Source organism: Heterocephalus glaber, unplaced genomic scaffold, assembly GCF_053883595.1.
Source record: "Heterocephalus glaber isolate CG9 unplaced genomic scaffold, H.glaber_assembly_v1.0 deba00000621, whole genome shotgun sequence".
In the NCBI taxonomy this organism is placed as follows: Eukaryota; Metazoa; Chordata; class Mammalia; order Rodentia; family Bathyergidae; genus Heterocephalus; species Heterocephalus glaber.
In genome coordinates, this window is record NW_028258153.1 from 24,110,033 (window position 1) to 24,133,580 (window position 23,548).

The following is a 23,548-nucleotide window of genomic DNA, read 5'->3' on the forward strand; positions in this document are numbered from 1 at the left end:
GAGGCTGAGGCAAGAGGATCACAAGTCTGGGCCCAGCCTAAGCGACTTAGCAACTTAGTGAGATCCTTTCTCAGAATACAAAATACCAAAAAAAAAAAAAAAAAAAAAAAAAAAAGCTAGGGGTGGAGCTCGGTGTGAATCTCTGGGTTCAATCACCAATAACACACACACACACACAAAAAGTATGACAATGATCACTGAAGTATTTGTAAACCACAAGAGTTTGCCAATATCCTGGATCCTATTATTCTTACTAGGTGATATTCCACCAAAAGCAAAGCCCTGGATGGGCTGCCCTCCCCAGAGAGTACTTACAGGGAGGAGATCCCCCAGTGGATTCCGGCGTCATTGCCTGCAGAATCAAAGAGTGGCAGGGCCACCAGGGAGATGGTCGGAGCAATGGTCAAGGGGCCGATGAAGCGCATGAGAAAGCCAATGAGGCCCGAGAATCCCACCAGGATCTGCACACAGGAAGCCACCATGATGGCGCCCTGCAGCTGAAGGGAGAGAGTGGGCTCAGTCCAGCCATGGCCACCATCGCGGCTCCAGCTGCTGGGGCTCCCCATCAGACCCGGCCACCCCAAGGCGGTGCCTCCCAGCAGACCAGAGGCAGAGCTGGAATCCAGAGGAAGTGGGAGGAACAGCACCATCTTTCTCTTTCCAGCTGGGTTTCCAGCTGCCTGTTGGACAGCTTCATTTAACATGATGCTTTTCAGGAAATAGGCTTCAAAATTATTCATTGATCACGGTCATGGTGATGGCATTGACTTGCACACTAGCATGATTCAGTGGTGGACTGAACATCTTGCTGCCATATTTTTCTGTTTTCTCACTTTCTATTGCAGGGGTGGGCAAACTCTTTCTGTAAAGGACCAGCTAGGGGATGTTTTAGGCTTTGTGGGTATACAGGCTCCGTTGCAACCTTTCCAGAAAAGATGAGAACAAATGAGCATAGCTATGTTTCCATAAAACTCTACTTATAGTCACTGGTGTGTGAATTTCATATAATTTTTACATGTGAAGATATATTACTCTTTGGGATTTAAAAAAAATTATCATTTAAAATGTAAAACCAACCCCAGGGATTTAGCCCAGTGGTTCCGCCACCTGCCTCACAAGCACAAGGTCCTGAGTTTGATCCCTGGTACCAAAATAAATAAATAGAATAAAATAAAATGTAAAACCATTCTTAGCTCATAGGCTATTAAAAAATAGGCAGTGACTCCTGGACTGTAGTTTGCCAACCCCTGATCTACCAGAATGAATGAATTTGCTTTACTTCCCCTTTCTAACTTTGACAATGTAGATGTTATACTTTCGATTTTTATTCTTTCAGAAGTTATTCCTAACTTTTTAATATGAATACTTCATATAACAAAGTCTACAGTTAACTAAATTTTCTAGCATCCTCCAAAATAGTATAATGATTATAGAAAACCTTAACTCCTGTCACCATCTTAGGTTTTCCATTATTATTTTTGTCAAATTATTATTATTGTCAAATATTTATTTGTTTATATTTCCAGTCGCATAAGTGTGAATTTTATTATATTTTCCTATAATCAATACTCTACTGTTGTGAACCAAATTGTGCTCCCTCCCAAGTTCATTTGTTGATGGTATTTGGAAATGGGAGCTTGGGCAGTAATTAGATTTAGACGAGATCAGGAGAGGGACTCCATGATATCATTAGTAGCATATTTTAATAAAAGGAAGACCTTCCCTCCTCACATCAAATATCAAGGAAAGACTGTGTGCAGACATAGCTAGAAAACAGCAGTCCACAACCCAAGCAGAGGGCCCTAACACCCCACTATCAGACTTCCAGCCTCCAGAATCGTAAGAAAGTCCATTGCTGTTATTTAAGTCACCCAGTCTCTGGGGTTTTTGTTATGGCAGCCTGAGCTGACTAATACATACTTCTCATTACCAACCTCTCTTTGATTCAAGATTTAATATCTTTGTGCCTGAGGAATACCCTTGAATAGTTATTTCGATAAAGATCTGGGATGAATAAGCTCTCTTCATCTTTAACTGAAAATGTCTTTAGTTTGCCATCAGCCTTGTAGGACACGGAATTAAAATGCTTCATTGTCTTCAACTCTCTGATGTTGCCAGTGAAAAGGCTGCTGAATGACCACTGGGTGTTCTTTTGTATGCAACTATTTTTCATGTTGCTTCTAATATTTTCTCTTTGTATTTGATATTGTAGTTTCATGGTGGTATGTCTAGTATTGGACTTATTTTATTCATTCCATTTGGGACTTGGTGTGCTGTTGATTAACCTGAGAAGCATTCACATCTTTCAACTGTCCTAAACTGCTCACCATCACATCTCTTCTACTACTGTCACTTTTGCCTTTTCTCTCTTATCACCCTTTGGAATTTCTATTAGATACAACTTGGACTTCTCCTTCTCTTTCTACATTTCTTATTCTCTATTTCATATTTTCCATCTTTGTACCCCTCTGTGCTGCATTCTGGATTATTTAATTGATCATCTTTTAATCCTTGAATTAATTTCCCTTTAGCTATGTCTAATGCTGTTTAACCATTATATGCATTTTTAAATTACAATGCTCTGATTATATATTTGTATTACTAAAGTTCTGTTTGGTTCTATTTTTAAAATTCCTTATTCTTATTTCATTTAACCTTCTTCTGTATTATGGTTTCTATTGTTTCCTGATTCTCTTAAATTAATTTAAACATATTGATTTAATAGCCTCTTTCAAAATATTCAATTATCTCTTGTTTCTGCTGAGTGTCTTTCATAATACGTTATGAAATTTATATCTGTGGGCTCATTTACCAGGGAACTGTTTATTCCTGTGGGAATCCTGTGTACCCTAGAATGTGGAAGTGGGCCAACAGTGATTTTACATTTTCTTTTGCTGAGAACCCCAGGTATTTCAATTGACAAGACCAGTTTTTCATTTCTGAGCTTCAGAAACTTTTCACTATACCACCATGTGTTGGAGTTTCTATTTCTCATGCAAATCTATATTCCAACACTTCCCACAGAACCCTGGCCAGAATAAAAGGTGTCCTCACTAATTCCCTTGGCTGGTGGGTAGAGTTATTATAAACTTCCATTCCCTAAAGAGAATGCCCTTTCCAGCTACCAGTGAATCATGAAAACCCAGGTTTCTAGCCTTTGGTTCTATATCGAGGTCTGATTCATCATCCTACTATTATAAACTCCATGATTCTGGCTAAAATTTACATCTTCATTTCTAGAAAGTGGTATTCTACCTTGGCTTTAAACTCAAGTATGCATTTGAAAATACAGTTCATCTATCATTTTTTTAAATGTTGGTAATGTGAATGGGGTCCATGATACTGGAAGGTGGTCTAATGTACTGGAAACTGAACTCGCCATCTCTTTCCACAGTTTTCTACTTCATCTGAAACCACCAATTCTCCAAAACAGAATCACTGCACACTTCTCCTTCTCCACTGGATCTTGAGATCTGTGAGTCCTAGCCCTGCTACTGGTGCTGTGTTCCTATTGCTTTCCTCTGTGACTGGGATTATGATATATAGTTGGTCTGGTGACAACTGGTGATTTCCAGCCTTGAGATGTGTATAGATAGATACAATTCAGGGAGGCATAAGGAGTCCACTCCAATAGGTTGACTCAGTGAATTAAACCAGTGAATCAATTATATTTAATGAGGGTGAAAGTCCTTTCATTTATAGCGCTGGTGAAAAGTATTTGACCAGCAGATGGAGCTAAAATAGCACAGGTAAAACTGGGTTTGTGACTTCCTGGCGGGTAGGGGACAGGACAGACTATTTTAGACCTAGGCAAGAGAGCCCCTGTCCTGAGGTCTGTGTTTTAAACTAGGAATTATCAAACTTTTCCTGTCAAAGGCCAGAGAGTATATATTTTAGAGTTTGTAGGCCACATGTGACTTCTGGCACATATTCTTTTTTTTAACAACCTTTTAAAAATATAAACATCTATCACTGTGGTATGATTCTTTTAATTCTTTTGGGAAGATACCCAGCAGGGAGATAGCTGGGTCAAATGGGACCTCTAGTCCTAGTTCTTTGAGGTATCTCCATACTGATTTCCACAGTGGTTGCACCAGTTTGCACGCCCACCAAAAATGAAGAAGTTTTCCTTTCTCCCCACACCCCCGCCAGCATTTGTTATTGGTTGATTTCTTGATAGCAGCCATTCTTTGTGGGGTGAGGTGGAATCTCAGTGTTGTTTTCACCTGCATCTCTCGAATGACCAGTGATGTTGAACATTTTTTTTTCATATATAGCGGTACAGTTCGTAATAGCTAAAGCTTGGAAACAGCTCAAGTGCCCATCAACTGGAAACTGGATAAAGAAGATGTGGGGTTTTTTTATAAAATGGAGTGCTACTCAGCCATAAAGAATGAGAAACTAGGGCTGGGGATTTAGCTCAGTGGTTCTGCCACCTGCCTCAAAAGTGCAAGGGCCCAAGTTCAATCCCCGGTACCAAAAAAAAAAAAGAAAAATGAATGAGAAACTAGAGATATTTATAGCTAAATGAATGTATATTGAGGCCATACTCTTAAGTGAAATACATAGGATACATATGTGTAAATACTGAATAGCTTCTCTAGTGTGAGAAACTGAAAGTGTAAATAAGGATTAAAACGATTAAAACAGGGCCGAGGATTTAGCTCAGTGGTTTCGCCGCCTGCTGCACAAGCACAAGGACCCAAGTTTGATCCCTGGTACCAAAAAAAAAAAAAACGATTAAAACAAATAATTGATAATTTGAAATAGGAAGAAAAGGTTCAAAGGGGTAGGGGAAATGGGAGGGGAAGGAGAAAGGAAAGAAGGCAAAGGAAAAATTATGAGAAAAGAAAAAAATGGAAATAAAGTCTATGTAAATAGGGAAGGGTGGAGGGCGTGAAGGGCGCACAGGTAATGGGGAAAAAATCAGAACCAAGATACATCAGGTACAGGTACAAGCACCCAATGATAAATGTAAACGTACTGTATACCTAAAATGTACCAATAAAAGAATTTAAGCTATATATATATAAAATATATACAATTATATATAATATATATAATTATAGAATAAATAATTATGTATAATATATAATATAAAATTATAGAATATATAATTGTGTATAATATATAATTATATATTTATATTCTATATTATATATTATATATAATTATATATTATTTTATATACATGATTTTTCACTCATGAGAAGAAAAAAAAAGACCAAACCAAACCAAAGAACAGATTTCATATGGGATTTCCAAGAATCATACTTTGCTCCCTCTTGCTTTAAGGGTCTTAACATGTCACCAGCACAAAAACAAAGAGGAAGTGTATTAAAGGAAAGACGGAGGTCTCTGTCACTCACACTCTTCCACCTTGAAAGAAGGATGCTCCTGAGAACACCCATCTTTGCTCTCTTCTCTGGCAGCCACAATCCCTTCCATCCCCATTTCTTTTTTTCATTATACTTGTGAGTTCCTGAAATTCCCCTCTTCTGTCTTATTGTTGGAATCTCTCTCTCTCCTTCGCATGCTACCTCACCAACCACACCACCTCACCACCACTCTGTAGCTCCTTGAGAGAGGATCTGTGTCTGTCTTTGTATCCATCAGCATCTTAACGCCCAGGGTCTTTCTTGGCAGGGAGTTGGATAATGAATGTTGAACAAATGAATAGACTCAGGAGTCCTTGTCTCACCCCTACAACTCTCCCACTTACTCCCTGGCCCTGTTACCTCTCGGATCCTCTTCTGCCACTCCTCAGTGAATTCAGGAGAGCTGGTGTCCACCTGGCTGGCATTAAGTGTCCACTCTGGGCACTTCCAGGCTGGAAGAGAGAGCATGGCCAGAGAGGGTGCCAAAAAAGCAAACGTGCCTCCCTGGAGAATGGGCAGCCTGCAGGAGGAGAAAGATGTGGTTACCCCAAGATCCTCCCACATTGGCCTGTTGCTAGTCCTAAGGAGTCTTTTGAGCCCAAGTCCTAGCTCAGTGTGGAGGCAACACATGGCCCCTGCCTGTCCCAGTTGCAAGGAGCTGCTGCCAAGCTCAAGTCAACTTTTGAATAGGAAGAAAAAGCAGGCAGGGCAAAAACAACCAAGCCCATCTTCAGTCCTGGAGCTACAAAGCCAGAAGAGAGTTAAGTGCTTGGACACTCAGTGAATATGGTTAGAGAAGGCCATTCTTCATTCCATCCCCCTAAACTCCTCCCCAGATTCCAGACTCAGCACAGCTCACACAGGCACAGTTCCCCTTTTTATTTCCTTCACAGCTTATGCTCCATTGTCCGAAGCTGCACAGCCCAAAATCAGGGTTGCCAGATTCTTTTGTGTCACCAGATACCAATGCAAACCCAGATCTCTGTCTTCGGGATCCTTCTTATCACACAAATGGAACAAGTTTCAGGGCCATTCTCTCGGTGTACCCCCACCCAAGCTCCTGGCAGGCTTCTCCCCCGGGCTTCTGTCGGAACTTCTAGCAGTGCCTACCTGGTCTTCGTGTCCATGGAGGTGACCCAAAGGTAAGTCAGCCTCCCACAGTCCTTGCTTCCCTAGAGGGTCAGAGGTCACCAAGGCTTACTTTGTCTGCTCTGGACATTGAGTGGCAGGGGTAGCATAAGGACGCCAGAACTTTGATTGCATTTGTCATTGTGGCCCTCCAACTCCATGTAACTTTTTTCCGGGGCTGAGGATCAAACCCAGAGCCTTGCACATGCTACCACTGAGCCACACTCCCCAGCCCAAGGTACTTTTTAGAAATAGTACTAGAAAGTTTTGAATCAGGGCTCTCTGAAGACAACATAAAGGATTATTCTTGAGAATGACTGAGCTAGTCTCATGTAAGGAAGATAGAATGTGTATGCCGCTCCAGTGCGCCAGGTGTCCTGGCTGAACACTAGAGGAGCGAGTGGCACCAGGGCCCTGCCCTAGGCAAGCCAGTGCACTTCAGGTCTCAGGCAAGTTCAGTATGTATTGACCAATATGTTGTGACCAATGTCAAGATTCACAAATTGAGACCCACAGGCTCCAAAATAAAATGGAGCACATTGTCCATGTGGTTGGAACACATAGCTGGTGATATAATTTTTTATTTTAAAATGATGAATCTAAGCATCTGGATAGAGAAGAGGAAAGTACTCTTCATGTATCATTGCAAAATCCTTTTTGAGACTTTGAAGTGAGTATCTAAGCCTTGGTACCGGTTCTAATAGTAGCATGCATAATACAGGACTTGTGTTTTACTGTTTTGCTGTAATTCCATATGCACATCTGAGTCATCCATCAGATGCTGACTGCGGACCTGCTATGTGGTGGGTGTCCAGAGGAAAGGAATAGCGCACATGTGGGCAGTGGTATCCCTTATCTGTTTCCCTTTTCCCTGGTTTCAGTTACCTGTGGTCAGCCACAGCCTGGAATATTAATACAAGGTATAATCGAAAAATACAGTCAATATTTATTTTTTTTAATTTATAAAAGACCCATTGCCATTAACTGCCCCCACCCAAACTCTTTCTCTTTCAAGAGAGTCTTTAGTGGCAATGCCATAGCTGCTTCCATTTCCTGAATGGATTCAAAACATTTCCCTTTCATGGTCATTTTGACTTTAGGGAAAAGCCAGAAGTCACATGGTGCCGAGTCCTGTGAAAGGTAAATGGGGACACAGCGTCATGTTTTTATGAGTCTCTTTCCACTGGATGGAACTTGGCAGCAGCCTTCACTGTATTTTTTTTTTTTAACTACATCTCATAAAGATACCATGAAAGAGGACTTCCAGGACTGCTCAGCAAGTGATGATGGGTGTAAGCATGTTCAAAGCAAGGGGGAGCATTTTGAGGGGAATTAATGACATTGTGTCTCTTACACTAATAAATTTTTAAATTTAAATATTCACCATATATTTTATCACATCTCATATTTGTCCTGACTCAAGAGAGACCTTGTTCACATAATTTTTATTACAGTATATTATAATTGTTCTATTTTACTAGTAGCTATTGTTTTCTTTGTTTTTGTTTTTTGTTTTGTTGTTTCCGGGGATCGAACTCAGGACCTTGTGCTAGGCGGGTGCTGGAACCACTGAGCTAAATCCCTGGTCCTAGTAGCTATTGTTAACCTTTACTGTGCTTAATTTATAAATGACATGTATTTACAATATATATGGTTTGGTATTATGGGCAGCTTCAGGCATCTACTGGGTTCTTGCAACACAACTTCTGGGATAAAGAGGGACAACACTGTGTTCTTGTTACCATTTCTCTGGAGAGACACAACCCTTGTCCTCCCAAGTTAACCCTCAGTGATTCCTTTAGATGCTTTAGGATTGTGCTTACAAACAATCCACCATGAGTGGCCTCTGCTGTCTTTGCTATTTCTTTATTATTGGGCTCCACGAGGGCAGGAATTCATTAATTTTCATTTTCATCCCCCCAGCAGAGAACCTGATGCCACTAAAAACCTGCCAATGTTGTTTTTTATTTTTATCATTTTTTGAGTTTTCTTTCTACTTTCATAGGTATGAAAGAAACCTTAACACATGTTAATTTGCATTTCATTAAGCCATGCATTCAGTCAAGTGATTTTATGTTTTTTCTTATCTATAAACTCTCTACTTATGACACAGAACTTCGATATTGTCACAATATATTTATAATAATTCTTAGATGGCGAGTTTTATTGTTGGTTTCAAAGATATTTTCTATTATTATGTGCAATAAGTCATCCCCAACCCAGAAATTATTTAAGAGAATATTTTGAAATTTTCGGTAGTTGGCCACCTTTGTAACTGTTTCATGTTATTTTCTTTCATCATTTATTCTATATGGTCGAGAAAATGTGATATATGAGCTTACTGCCTTTTTGTAATTGCTAAATATCCTTTGTGTTCAAGAGCAAGATGGATTTGTTTCTATTTATTTGCTTCAATGTAATATCATTCTGATCTTTAGGTTCACAAAATATTAACAAATTCTTCCTTTTATTACTATACTAAAATCTTCCAATTTCATTTTTCATTCACTTCACTCCCCCTCCTTGTCCCATTTTGTTAGGAATGCCCATTTCTTCACCTTAGCTTCTTTTTTTTTTCTTTTTGGTACCGGGGATCGAGCTTGGGACCTTGTGCTTGCAAGGTAAGTGCCGGAACCACTGAGCTAAATTCCCGCCCTGCCTTAGCTTCTTATCAATACCTTTTTTTTCTTGACATTTATTTTTTCAAAGTCTGGACACAGATTTTTAACTCTGATTCTCTCAATAGATACACAGATCCATATTTTGTGCACTTCTGCCAGTTCTTTTATGAGCCTTCCTATTACATATTTGGGATATGTGTGCTTAGTTTCATTACTAGGTTTTCATTATTCTTTGTTTGTTTGATTGTTTTTGGTACCAGGGATCAAACTCGGGACCTTGTGCTTGCGAAGCAGGCGATGGAACCACTGAGCTAAATTCCTGGCAAGGTTTTCATTATTCTAAGTACCACCTGCCTCGATGGTGACCTTGACTGTATCTGTGTCCTTTGTTATTTCATAATAAATTTCATCTGCTATCAGAATGGCAACTCCTCTTTTAAAATTCTGCCCTGGAATACAATCCATTGCTATTCTGCAATGGATTGTGCCTTCTGACTCAATGTCCCCTGTAAACCTTAGAGTGTTGGTTAGAAAAACTCACAGCACTGTGGGCCTAGAAGAGTGCTTGGAAATTCAGCTAGACTGGCCTCGTCATTCACAGAGAAGGGATGTGGGGCCCAAGTCGAAGTGTGACCCACAGCAGAATCAGGATATGCCTCCCCGAGTCTCCTCCCTCATCATCCGAGCTTCCCACTGTCTTATGATATTGACTGAGAATGGTAGACCAAAAGCAAGTTTAAATCTGGCTCTAGCACTTGTGTGACTTAAGCATGTCACTCAACTTGTAGAAGCCTTTGTGCCCTCTTCAATAAAATAAAGATAACAGTGCTCTCTGCAAGAGCAGCTACGAGGACTAAGTATGCATTACTTACTGCTTATCGCAATGACTGGGGTACAGAAGAGATCAGTAACTAGCAGGCATGTTTCCCTGGAACGTGAGTGCTTTCTGAAAAGGTGATTCATGGCAGTGATTCATACACTTTCTTTAGTATCTCCTATAAATAACAGATACTATGGTGTGGAATTTTTTCACTGTTCTTTGGCAGTCCCTCCTGTCTCTTGCAGATGGGTTCACTACGATTGTTTCCCATGTCTGCCATTTTCTTCTGTGTCCTTGGAATCCATAGCATTGGGCTGGTCTAAGGCTTCATTTTTGTGTCAGTACCCCTGGTCTGTGGCACCCACTTAGCTTCTCAGTGCGTCTTAGCTTTTGCTTTGCTCTTGAGTCATTATTATTTCTTTTGTTCTGTATCTTAAAATAGACAGTATCCATGTGCTCTAAGGGCTGATGAGAATGTTTAAGGGTAAATGCCTTATGCAGAGATCTCCTCATGTGGTATCACAACCCGTACTAATCAGATGGCATTGCTTTTTTTATATCTACTAATCATTTTTGAAACTTATCTTTCTAGTACTATTATAGGGTCTATTTCAGCTCTCTCTCCCTCATTCTTCATTTTGCTTTTGTTAGATCTGATTTGGGAGAGGTGATCTAACAGATCAGAAGTTGTCCCACAATTCCTGATATACTATGTCATTAACTTTAGCTATTTACTTATATGTTATTTTGTTCCAAATAGGAATTAATGGGGCTCTTCAATATGTTAGGGTATAGCAAAGACCTACCACACTACACTGTTCCAGGACCGTCCAACTTCATTTTCCATTCGTTCCTTCACTCCCCACCCAATGTCATCCTTACCCAGCCTCATGTAACCATCACAGAAAGAGCCAATTTGAGCTTAGATGGACAGAGATCTGGATACACATCTCTGCTGTTACCTTTACAACTTCCCGTAGAAGCACAGGCAGACTCTCTGGCCAAATGCTCCTCCCTCTACCCTTCACCACCCAATCCTCATGCTCAAGTCTGAAGAAGAGAAAACATCAGTTTTCCTTCACAACAATAACTTGTTTGTCATCTAAGAAGAGGTAAAGTATCAAAGACTGCAGTCTCAGAAATATATCTTGGAAGTCTGAGAGGATTAGTTTTGGAGAATTAGCCAACCTGCAGAAATGTGTTCCTGGGGATAATACTAAGTTTCTATGGTATTGGAAAGCTACACAGTGTTTTCATACCATTGCCTCAGAAGCCTCCTGGGTGGGTAGAATAATGCAGCTTCTCTGTATAGGAAACCAGTGCCGGGGAAGCACCGGTCAGGGTTCAGCCAGGAAGTGGCAGAGTACTGGTCAGAAAGTCTGAGTCATGGGGCCCAACCGCTGTTAGTTACAAGAACAACTGATAACAGGATTTACAGTAAGCGCAAACTGCTAATTTATGGTAATGACTAGGGAGGACATCTCTGCTGTATTTGTAGTCATTTTGGTCCAAGAACAGGAAGACTTCAGCTTCTGGAAATATTGAGAAGTCATCTTTAGCCCTTACCCTAAGCTCCCTTGCACCTATTTTCAAGAAAGAAGACACGGCTGATGGATTTGGTGAGTGGGGGCAGCTGAGTGAGAAGTCTTCCTGCTCTCTCCTGCACATCACCCTGCCCCACGTTGGAGAGGGACACACCAGACACTCAGGCATGATGGGTGGGCTAACACAGGCACCATCCCCCTCTATAAAGTCAACTCTCCAGTAGGAAGGAAAGTTGAAAACTTGTTAAGTACAGTGAAGGAAAGTTGCATGGTGCTTTGTGAGCATGTAACAGAGAGGACTGCCCTAGTTTAGGATGACAGGGATGTGGACAGGATGTTTGTCCTGAGATGTCAAAGGGACTGTGTCTGACTTTGCTTGCCATCATGCCAGAATTACAGCAGGTATTACATATGAACACACTTCCCCCCTCCGTGGCTCTTCCCTACCCTGCCCTCTACCTCTGGCGGCTTCTACAGTGTTTGTCAGGTGCTATATTTTTCTGACTTCCTAAGGAACAAGGAATGTCAACTACTTGTTTCTCTTGCTTCCATTATCACTTAGAATGTAACAATATTATTACACATACAACACTGTCTGTAATCATTTATTCCTACATCTGATTCTCCTTTTGAGACTCTCAACTCTTTGAGGACAAGAATCATGGAGGAATTCCAGTGCCCACTCATAGCAGAAATCATGAGGTAGGAGGGTAAAGGCTAATAGAAACTCCAAGTTCAGGATTCAGCCCAGGATGCTACAGCAACAAGGTTGAAAGTTGTACTAACAAGAGATGATGGACAGCATGAAAGTCCTTCTAATTAGCGAAGATCTAGGACTTCAACCTACAAGGAATCTTCCTCTTAGGAGACAGATAGTCTAGGTTACTCCAAGAATTGTATATCTATGAACACTGCCCCCACTTACCAAGACACCAAAGCTGCTGACCTCTGTAGAAGTATAAATCACTTGGTGCCATAGACCAAATGTTGGTACCCTCCACAATTCACATATGGAAGCCCTAGCCTCAGTGCAATGGTATTTGGAGGTGGGTACTTTGAGTATATTGGGTTTAGATGAAGTCATGAGGACAGGGCTCCCAGGATGAGACTAGTCTCTATGAGGTGAGGAAGAGACATGCAAGCTCTCTTCACTATATGAGAACACAGGAAGAAGTCAGCATCTGTAAGCCAGAAAGGGGTCCTCATCAGAGCCCACCCTGGACCCCTGATCTTGGACATCCAGCCCCCAGAACTACAAGACAATACATTTCTGTTGTTTAAGTCTATGATATTTTGTGATGGCAGCCCAAGCAGATCAACACACCTGGTAAACAAGTTTTACTGGGAAATAGGTTAGTCATTTTAGCATTTTATATTAGTTTCCTTCTCTGTCATACATGCTTCAAGAGGTAAGGTGTGAATTATGTATTTTGCAAACCATACAGTACTCATATACCCATTACTCTTATGGTTCTTATCACATAGGAAGGAGAAATAAGGTATAAGGTCCTGGGTTGAACCCAGGGAGAAGAGTCTGGGGCCCAGTATTCAGGCTGTGGTCCCATCTTACTTAAAGTGAATCATGGAGTGACCCTGAGGTTTTCCTCTTCACCATTTTGTCACCAACAGTTTCCCCTTGTTTGCTCACTCCAGAGGGGTGGGGGATGAGGAAGTTAAATTGAAACAACTGCTTTGTATCTGGGAGAACACAAAGCAAGGCCTGTAGACTGCCCTCTGGGATCTGACTATCTATCTCAAAGAGGTCAGTAAGGTCTGATGAGATGGGAGAACTGGGGTGATGAGATGGGGTGCCCTCACAGTAATTTGGAGAGCTGATTAGATGCATCAGATATGCTTCCTCCAGATTCCATTAGAATACCCAGAGAATGCACAAAAATACAAACACTTTCAACAGCACTCTAAAGCAAAAACCAAAGTTTAGGCATAATTGCATCATTGATGAAGATGATTGAAGAAATAGATTACCTGCTTTACACATGCTTTACTCTGTAAACTAAAACTTGAAAGACAACCTCATCAGTTAAACATCCTAAGTCCATGATGCATTGCCATGAAAAATAGGAAAACATTATTGAATCCTCCCTCCTTCCCACCCTGTCTGGCCTCCCTTCATTCTCTAACATTACCGTGCATACGAATCATCTGCAAATTCTGTTAAAATTTCCAGAATCCCGAGATCTTTCAGTGGGCCAGGAGGTGGGTCCAAAAAGCATACTTTTTAACAAGCACCTCCACTGGTGGTGATGTAGGTGGCCCAGAGCCCTCACCAGTCTACAATTTTTCCAGAGATGATTGTCTTGTCTCATCAGGTAAGAGGGAAAAGGAACCTGCAGAGACTTCCAGAATTCTAAATTTCTTAGCCACTTAAGAAGTATTAGTGCGCAGAGAAGATAAGAGTGCTGGGAATGGTCCATGATGAAGGAAGTGAGGGGTTATCTGCCAAATCACAATCTCCTGAAATGAACTACAAACTCAGCAACTCTGGTCTAGATTGAGAAATGAGGAGTCGAGGGTCAGCCAGCCTCGGGCCCAGCAGCTAGGAGAATGGAAGCTGAGTACCCTAAACTGAGCTAGGAATGTGTCCACAATCCACACGCAAAGTTTAGATGGGAAGAAATGTGGCTATCAGCCCCCAAGTGTCCTGATGGTGAAAGGGCTGGTGGATGCTCTGTTAGACGCGCTGTGACCAGGTGGATCCCTCCTGTTAAACCATGAGTAGACAGAAAACCTTGCTGACATGGGTCTGTACAGAATCTGCAACAGGAAGGGAGCTATTTCCCTGCTGTGAAGCCCTAGAGAAAGAAGTCTCTACAACACAAGTGAAGACTCTTGCATATGCTCACAAAATGTAGGATACACTCATATTACAGATTAATTTGAGATTATAATTTTTTACAAAATTCTAATAAAAGACAAATGATGACTTGCATAAATGAGACAGATACCATGTTCCTTGAAAGAAAAATCCAATACTGTAAAGATGCCAATTATCCCATTAATATATGAATTCAATACAATCACTATTAGCTGGGTGTGGTGGCACACACTTATATCCCAGCACTTGGGTGACTGAGGCAGGAGGGTGGCTGTGAATTCACAGCCAGCCTGAACTACAAAGCAAGACCCTGTCTCAAAAAAAATTACTATCAAAATTCCTACAAAATTGTTTTATTTAATGAAATGCTTTGAAAATTAACCTGGAAGAGTGAAAAAGAGAATAATTTTGAAAGATTTTTTAAAGAAAAAGGTAATAAGGGGAAACATGCCCACCCTTGCTGTTAATTTTTAAAAGATCAGTCTGGTGGAAGGTACAACAAAAAAATCAATGGAAACACTGCCAGCTCAGAAACAGGTAACTAAAGACACATAACAACTTAGAATGAGACGAATAAAGGCATGATTCTCAACAAGAAAATGAATGGCATATTCCACAATGATGCTCAGGAAAACTGGCTTCTATGGAAAAATGATAATTTTTATCATAAAAATATTTAGGGTGGCAAAAAATCTTAATAAAAAATTAAAGATACACTAAAATATAATAATTGATAAAGACAAAGTTTATCATTAATATGCATCAAATTTCTTATAAAATAAGAAAAACTAATTTTTGCATAAAAATGCCAGGTTGCATACTTGCCCCCTCTTGAAGCGCCATTAATCTGACATTAAAATGTATGTTAGGGTCAGGGATTTAGTTCAGTGCTTCCACCAGCTGCCTTGAAAGTGCAACATCCCAAGTTCAATCCTCAGTACAAAAAAAAAGTTAGAGGCATAAATCCCAAGGATAAAAAGAATGGAGCAGGAAATAATGGCAACACAATTTTGGCAGGTGAAAAGCAGATGGAGAATGGTAGCTGATTTAACAGCCCTGAAGAAGCAGGATCCATCCCATGCTAGCAAGAGGTAAATTGGTAATATTCAGAAAAACCCATAAAGTCTCAGGAAATGGCTTCCAAAGTAGGGAGACATAGAGCTAAATTATGTTTAAAGACTTTCTTATGCACCAATCTGATGATAGTCCTTCCCTTCTCCTGGCAGAAGAATAGAGGGGTCTTTGGGCTTCAAGAGAACCAGGAGAAGTAGAAGCGGAGATTCTATACCAAACTCAGGGTCATTCATTTGATACATGCGTCCTAAATACTAACGTGTCCCCATCATGTTCCGGCCAGCTTCCAGAATTCTCTCAGTGAAGACTTTTCCCTCCAAGCAAGAGATTAGAAGATCCCTTTCTGGATGTCAGTATGAGGGGAAAAGAGAGAGATGCCAGAAATTGGGCTTTCCCCATCTACATCATGTTGTCATTTATTAAGACTACAATGTGAATTATGACACCTGCACTTGGGCTGTGGGCCATGCCTGTATATCATGCTATATCACGCTACAGTGAAGGCCAAGGTTAAGATATACTCATGGCTCAGAAGTTCTGGTCAATCTTTTAAAACCTCAGGATTAGGGCCAGGGATGTGGCTCAGTGGGGCCGTTCCTTCCTTGCAAGTGCAAGGTCCAGAGTTCAATCCCCAGTACTGGACAAGATAGATAGATAGATAGATAGATAGATAGATAGATAGATAGATAGATAGATAGACAGACAGATAGATAAAACCTCAGGATTAAATATTAGCCAATCTACAAAGATCACCAGACAGCCAAGGAGATATAAATAACAAGAGACCCAGATGAAGAGATATAAAAGTCACGTCTACAAACAGATAATAACTTTAAAAATCACCCTCGCTTATATCTTTGAGATACAACAGAAGATTCTGCATCCATAAATCAAGAACAGGTTGCATAAAAAGGACTACTATATTTTGAGAACATCAAAAAAAAGCTCTTTAAATGTTGCAGAAATAAACTCAATAGAAGACTTAGATGATAAAATTAATGTAATTTCTTCCCTCCAAAAGAGCAAAAAATGCAGAGATGTAAATATGAAAGAAAAGATAACAAAATGAGAGGATTAGTCCAAGAAGGCCAACATTCAAATGGCAGGGGTTTCAGAAAGAAACTCAAAGGAACTGGAGAATAAGTATTTACATATTGAAAGGGAATACTGAATATGAAGTACAGTGGGTGAAAAGACAGTCAGCCCATGAAACATAATCAGAAATTCACAGCACGAGAGCTGGGTGTAGTGGTGCATCCCTGTGATCCCAGCACTCAGGAGGCTGAGGCAGGAGGATTTTGTGAGTATGAGGCCAGCCTGTGCTACATAGTGAGTTCAAGGCCAACCTGAACTACATACTGAGACCCTGTCTCCAAAAGAAAGAGAGAAAGAGAGAGAGAGAAAGAAAGAAAGAGAGAAAGAAAGAGAGAAAGAGAGGAAAAGAAAGAAGGAAAATAAATGAAAGGGCCAGGGATTAAGCTCAGTGGTTCCACCACCTCCCTTGCAATCGCAAGGACCCGAGTTCGATCCCTGGTACCAAAAAAAAAAAAGAAAAGAAATGAAAGAAATTCACAACAGTAGAGTTATAAAGCAGATCCTTTGAGCTTCCAGGGGTTGGAAGAAGGAATGTTACATAAGGCTTTGGACTTCTTAAAATCATATGGGAAGCTAGAAGACAATATAATAATCTTTTCAAAATTGTAAAATGAAGTTTTTCCAATGTAAAATTCTATACCCAACCGAGCTATCAATCAAGTGTGAGCATAGAATCAAGGTATTTTACACACACAAACTCTTATCCGACATGTTTTCTCTCAGGGAACTACTAGATTATGTGTTCCACAAAAAAAAAAAAAAAAAAAAAAAAAGAGGAAGACACGGAAGTAAGAACTCCAGGGCTGGGGATTTAGCTCAGTGGTGCCATGCCTGCCTAGCAAGTGCCAGGTCCTGAGTTCAATACCCAGTAACAACGACAACAACAAAGAACTCCAACAGGGAACTAACACAAAGTGAATTCCCAGGAAGGGGGTGAAGGGCACCTCAGGATAATGGTAAGCACCAGGAACAAAGAGCACCCATCCCAGACTCAGCTAGGCAGAGAGCTCCATAGAGGGTTGATCCAGGAGAGAGTAGATGACGTTGATCAGAACGGAATTTTTAGGAAAAGATTTAGACAAGAAGTAGAGTATTTAGAACTGAATTTGCAATAAGTGCACAGAAAATTAAGTAGATTAAAAACAAAAATATATTAACTTCAAGGAAAGCAAAAGCTAAGCAAGAACTCTGTGATTCTACCTCCAAACAGCATCACCCTCATTATGATGCCATACCAAGTCCTGACTTCCGTGGAGGGTGGGAGGGCAGGAGGAAGGAACACATGCTTGCGTGTGGTGGAAGTGAAAGTTGTGAAAGAAAATGAAATCATATGCCACATGTGGTGGTGCACACCTGTAAACCTAGCACTTGGGAGGCTGAGGCAGGAGGTTGCCTCAAGTTCAAGGCCAGCCTGGGCTACATAGTGAGTTCAAGGGCAGCCTGAACTGCATAGTGAGACCCTGTCTCAAAAAAAAGAAAGAGAGAGAGGGAAAGAAAGAAAGAAAGAAAGAAAGAGAAAAGGAAATCATAATCATTCACTTTGGCATATCAATCAGTAATGTCTGCAATAGAAGTGTATATCTTTCACTCTGATCATCACAAAGAAACAGGTAAAAAAAAAAAAAAAAAAAAAAAGCAGGTGAAGTTACAAAGTTTGCACGCACTCCCAGTCCCCTCAAAGGACTGGACCTTTGCTCCCAGGCACAGATTCCAAGGATGCAGCTCACAAAACATGTCCTGACTTTTGGCTCAAAAATGCTGTGAATGCTTTCTGTGAATGCCAGTTTTTCCCAGTTATAAAATAATACGTGTACTTTGAAGGAAAGTAAATTGCAAACGAAAAAACATTAAGAGTAATTTAAATCACCATAATCCTATAACTCAGAAAAAACGTTAACCTTTTGTTTGTACTGATAACAAAAGTTATCAGTAACTAGATAAACTTTATCAGTACACAGATAATATTGTTCATATACATGTATGCCACCCAGAAATAAGCTTCAACATTTCTTCTAGTCTTTTTTCTGTCTTTAAATACATAAATGTCTACACAGCTCATATTCATGAATCACATTGGTCATCATAACAACAGTAATGAAAATTTCAAGTAACTTAGAGTGTTTTAATAGCAAATGGTTAAATAAATGAGAATATACTCTTCCAGGGAATGCTAAATGACCAGTTTTTTTAAAAGCGCTATTGCAGGAATATATTTATTGAAATGGAGAGATATTTATAACTCATTGCTTATGTCAAAAAGGAGAAACATTTTTGGCTACCATAGTTAAAATTTTAAGAATTATTTTAAAACTGGTGAAGGAAGTTGGGTGTAGAGGTGCACGCCTGTAATCCTAGCACAGAAGGCTGAGGCCAGAGGATTGCTGTGAGTTTGAGGCCAGCCTGGACTACATAGTGACTTCAAGACTAGCTTCAACTACATAGCAAGACCTTGTCTCAAAGCAAAACCCCAAAATAAATTTATTAATTAAAAAAGGGAAGGGTACAAAATTGTACATATAGTGCTATGCTTTTATTTTGGCATGAAAAATAAATTTTGGGGCCAAGCACAGTATCTAATTTAATTCTCAAGCCTTTGGGCAAAACAGTTTTTCCTCACAGAAACTTAAGGTCTCTAGGGAAAAATAAGGAGGAAAGTTGCCGGGGTGGGGAGGACAAGGAGCACCAAGTCCCGACCAGGGAGGGCAATGTGTCCTGGGTACCCAGGACACCGGGGAGGGTGCGTCCCTCCTGAGGTCTGGGGTTGGGACCTGAGAAGGACTTAGGGGTTAACAGGGAGGTGTCACCTCCTGGGGACAGATGTGCCTGGAGCCTGAGTACTGTTGGACTCCCACCTACCTCTGTCATCACCTGGTGCCCCCTTCTCAGGGCCGATCCAGTGAGAGGGCCAAGGATGACTTCCCAGGGACTCCCCTGTGAAATACATCAGAAGGGGAGTGGAGGCTTGGGAACACAGGGTGAGGCTAATTAATCTTTCTGGGTTTCTTCTGTGAGAAATCCAAGCCACACCAAGACCCCCAAGTCCTTCACTATTGGAGAGAGTTCTTTGTTCATTTTTTGCTGACTCCCTACCTCAATAAGGTGAGGCCTGGCTAACTTGGGTAGGAGTCCTTCATCCATGTTCTCTGCAGGTAACTACCCAGCCCAGACCCAGCCACCCTCCTTAAGGCACGCCAGCCTCCCCTCCTTCCTCTGATGTGACTGATCACCAGCTCACTCTCGTACCCCTGAGAGTCACCACTGTGACTGCTCAGGTCAGAGCTCCAGTGGTGCCCCAGGTGACCTGGTTGGAGGCCCCCGGTGGCAGGCAAAGCCTTTCTGTGGGACCAGGCACAGGGGCAGAGCTAGGAAAAGGCAGGTGATCCAAAGGCCCAAGACCAGGGCTGACTCAGACAAAACTGTTGGAAGTAAGCACGAGAAGTGTGAATCAATCTGTGGCAAGAGTATTTACCCCACGTTTGATATGGTCCGAGGGTAATGGAAAGGGAGACATAGTGCCTGGAGTCACTCCAGAATAAGAAATTACCAGGCAAAAATCTCGAATAACTGCAGAGATGGAGTTAAAATCTAGAATTACACGTAGTCAATATATTATTTACTCTAGTGATTCCCCTTTAAAGTTAGTGCCTCATATTGAAATAATGAATTGAAGAAGTGAGCACCAAGTAAGGAACGGCTTTAGAGGACACACCCAGCACCCCTAAAGTCATACCAGGGAGGCAGCTGCCTCACCGCCAAAGATACAGCTACCAGGCCTGCACCAGGAGAGGCACTTGTCAGCTCTTACACCACAGCAGCAGCTATTGCCCCTTGTCATTTCCTGGAAATTATTTGATGTAGTTTTTTTTGTTTTGTTTTGTTTTAAGGGTTTTTTGTTTTGGTTTTGGTTTTGGTACTGGGGATCGAACTCCGGTCCTTGCGCTTGCGCAGCAGGCAATGAAACCACTGAGCTAAATCCCCTATGATTTGATGTAGTTTTAATTGCTAAAGTATTCTGAAATCTTATTGCAACACTAGCATTTTTATTTCTTACCTTTAAAAAAAGTACATCATTAAATACTGGTTAGCAGATAACCAAATCTACTTGGCCTTTGATTCATAAATTAGAGTTTACAGTCTATGATGTCCCAGGCCAAGACTCATTAGGATCTGAGCGGGAAACCCATTTCTGTGGGTGGGAATAAGCTAAAGTTCATTTCTCCACCCACCTTAGTCTAATGATATTATCATGATTGTATTCCTTTGAATTTTTATTTCCCTCTTTATTTGCATGGTTAATGGGGGTGTAAGTTCCTTGAACCTGAACTCCTGATAGTTTGTGCTTCCTAAAGAACTTACAAGAAGGCCAGGCCCATGGGCTATTTCATGCCCCATTATCCAGTTGAAATATGACAATTGCTCATTTTCTCTGTCAACATCCATAGTTTCTGCAATATTAGAGATGAAAGGAACTGACACCTGTTATCCAGTTCAATCCTTCTTTTTACAGATGAGAAACCCAAGGCTTTGAGAAGATAAATGACTTGTCCAAGTTTCTACAGTACAGAACCAGGACTAGAATTCCGGCCTCCAGTTTCAAAGCTTGAAACATTTTCATAATTAAAATTAATACCATCTCGGGGTTGGGGGGTGGAGTTCCTACCACAGGGTTTTGTGTTCATAACTCCCCATGGGGCTGGGCAGGGTGGGGAATCCCGGGTATTCAGGCCTGGGCACCAGGGCTGTCTGTGGCCTTACATTCCTCAGCCTAATGTTCCTTGGCTTAACATTCTAAGGCTTTACATTGCAGGCCCCATCCTGGGAGCCAGGAAGGGTTTGGAGTTGAGGGGCCTGCAAGACAGATCACAGGGAACTCTGTACTTCTTTGAGTCCTTGATGGGGGCTTTGGAAGAAATCTTGGCTCACAGAGAGGGTGACAAAGAAAGAAGAGGAGAAGGGGCATAATCTGCCAAAGATGGAGGAACCAGTGTCCTCCTCGTCTCCAGAGGAGGGAAGAACTCAGGGATTCTTCTGTCTCCTGGAAATGACTTACAAGGAAGAACTTTGAGAAGCACTTTGGTCTGAAAGCATAAAAGACCATGCTAGGAACGAATATTCTCCCTGAGGCTGCCTGTACTCCACGAGCCCTGGGACCAACTGGCCAACTTCTCCATCAGTATTTGGCAAGCTTTGATTCTGCTAATTAAGCTGAATTGGACACAAATTTATTTTCTCTTCAGAAGGCACAGGGAGAAGCATATTGTAGGGAATGTTTTCTCTTTTCCTTGTCAAGCCCAGGACTGAGCTCACTTGTCACAAGTGAGGTCAAAAGCAGACTGATGATGAAGGGCTCCTCATTTGCATGGTTCCTTCTAAAATGTAGACAAGGACCTGGTGATGTGTTCATTAACAATGCGCCTTTGTTTTTTGTTTGTTTGGTTGATGGATTTTGGTTTTGGTTTTTTGGAAGAGGTTCTCACTATGTTCCAGGATGGTCTTGAACTTGCCATGCAGCCCAAGCTGGCCTCAAATTCACAGTGATCCTCCTGCCTCAGCCACCCAAGTGCTGGGATTATAGGCAAGCACCAGCACATTCGGCATCAATGTGTCTTTGTGTAACTTGTAAAAGCAAAAGGTTTCAGCCAGCATTGGCTATAGGTCTGTCTCTTTCCCCTGCCACCACTCTACCTCTAAATCTTGCATCAGGTGGCATTTAAAAGGCCATAAGCACTTTTAGGATTTGGGAAAGAAGTTAGGTGAGGGTACATTTTGTTAGAATGTATTGGGATTTATTTATGTGGTTTGAGACCACTGAAAGACTTTGTGTAGTTAATCTACTGCTAGCCATCTTTGTGTAATCATGGTTTCCAGAAATACTCCTACTACTGCTGTGCTAGCTTGTTACTACACAAAGGTGCAAGACCACAGGTGGCATTGTGATGTCATATGTCCTCTAGCAACTGGCACTCAATGTGTAGGAGCAGTGATTGAAAAACAAGATTTGAAGTGTATGGAGCCAGAAGCTATCTGTGGAAAAGTCGATATGCACAATCGGCAAAGACTTGGTTCTCACCGATGTCTAGGCAAAATGGAAGTGTTCCATCAAGAATATACTTTTGCCAAATATGGTGGCACAAGCCTATAATCCCACCTACTTGGGAGGCTGAGGCATGAGGATTGCAAGTTGCAGCCTGGGCAACTTACTGAGACGTTGTCTTAAAATAAAAAGGGTTGGGGCCCAGGATTTAGCTCAGTGGTGCCTCACCTGCCTCACAAGCACAAGGACCTGAGTTCAGCCCCCAGTACTGGAAAAAAATAAAATAAAATAAAAAATAAAAAGGTTTGGAGATGTAGCTCAGTAGCTTGCCTAACGGTACAAGGTCCTGGGTTCAATCCTCAGGACCACACACACAAAATAATTATACTTAATGCAATGCACACACACTTACAAATGCACCATGTATTTTTAAAGCTTTTATGAGGATCATGTTCAACAGAATTTATCAGAACTCCTGTGTTTGTAGGGAACAAATCTAAATCAGTACTACAGTCTGTGTGTGAAATCATAACACATCCTAGCTAGCAATAACAAACACTTTGGACTAACCCAGGATAGCTGAATTATGTGTCCTTCTCACTACAAAATAAGGATGATTAAAAAGTATAAAACCATAAAATGCAAGGGTGGGAGAGTATTACTGTCAGACAGCTGGATAAGAAAAAATGTGTCATGCTACTTTTTGGAATTTGTGGTCTTTATCTGGTTTTTAAAATTTGTGATTTGCTGCAACTACCTTTTCTATGTAAATAAATGTCCTTTGTACATGAGTTTGTACTGGTAGTTTTCTGTTCTTTTTCTTAAAAGGACAGCAAAATCTTTACAACCTTGAGGCTCCACAGCCCTGGATCAAGTCCACCAACCTTGGACTAAAGAGATATTAAAGGAAGGAGGCCCTGAACAAACAGTTTTGCCATAGTGAGGTGATCAGGACCCACAGAGGGGAATCTACCAAGAAGGTAGTAAGGCAGAGAAGCCCTGTGTGAGGCAGAGTCGA

The 23,548-nt window shown here is 41.1% G+C and overlaps 1 protein-coding gene across 8 annotated transcripts in view; it reads right to left on the reverse strand.

The window, feature by feature from the left end:
• The window catches only part of LOC101710943 (solute carrier family 23 member 1-like), a 63,716-nt gene that overhangs the window by 15,040 nt on the left and 25,128 nt on the right, over nt 1-23,548 (reverse strand). For all 8 annotated transcript variants that reach the window (XM_087205890.1, XM_087205889.1, XM_087205887.1 and 5 more), the window contains 2 exons: nt 5,739-5,898; nt 316-497 (listed from right to left, as the gene is read on the reverse strand). In XM_087205890.1, coding sequence (XP_087062016.1) covers nt 316-497; nt 5,739-5,898 — 342 coding nt within the window. The remainder of the gene's footprint in view (nt 1-315; nt 498-5,738; nt 5,899-23,548) is intronic.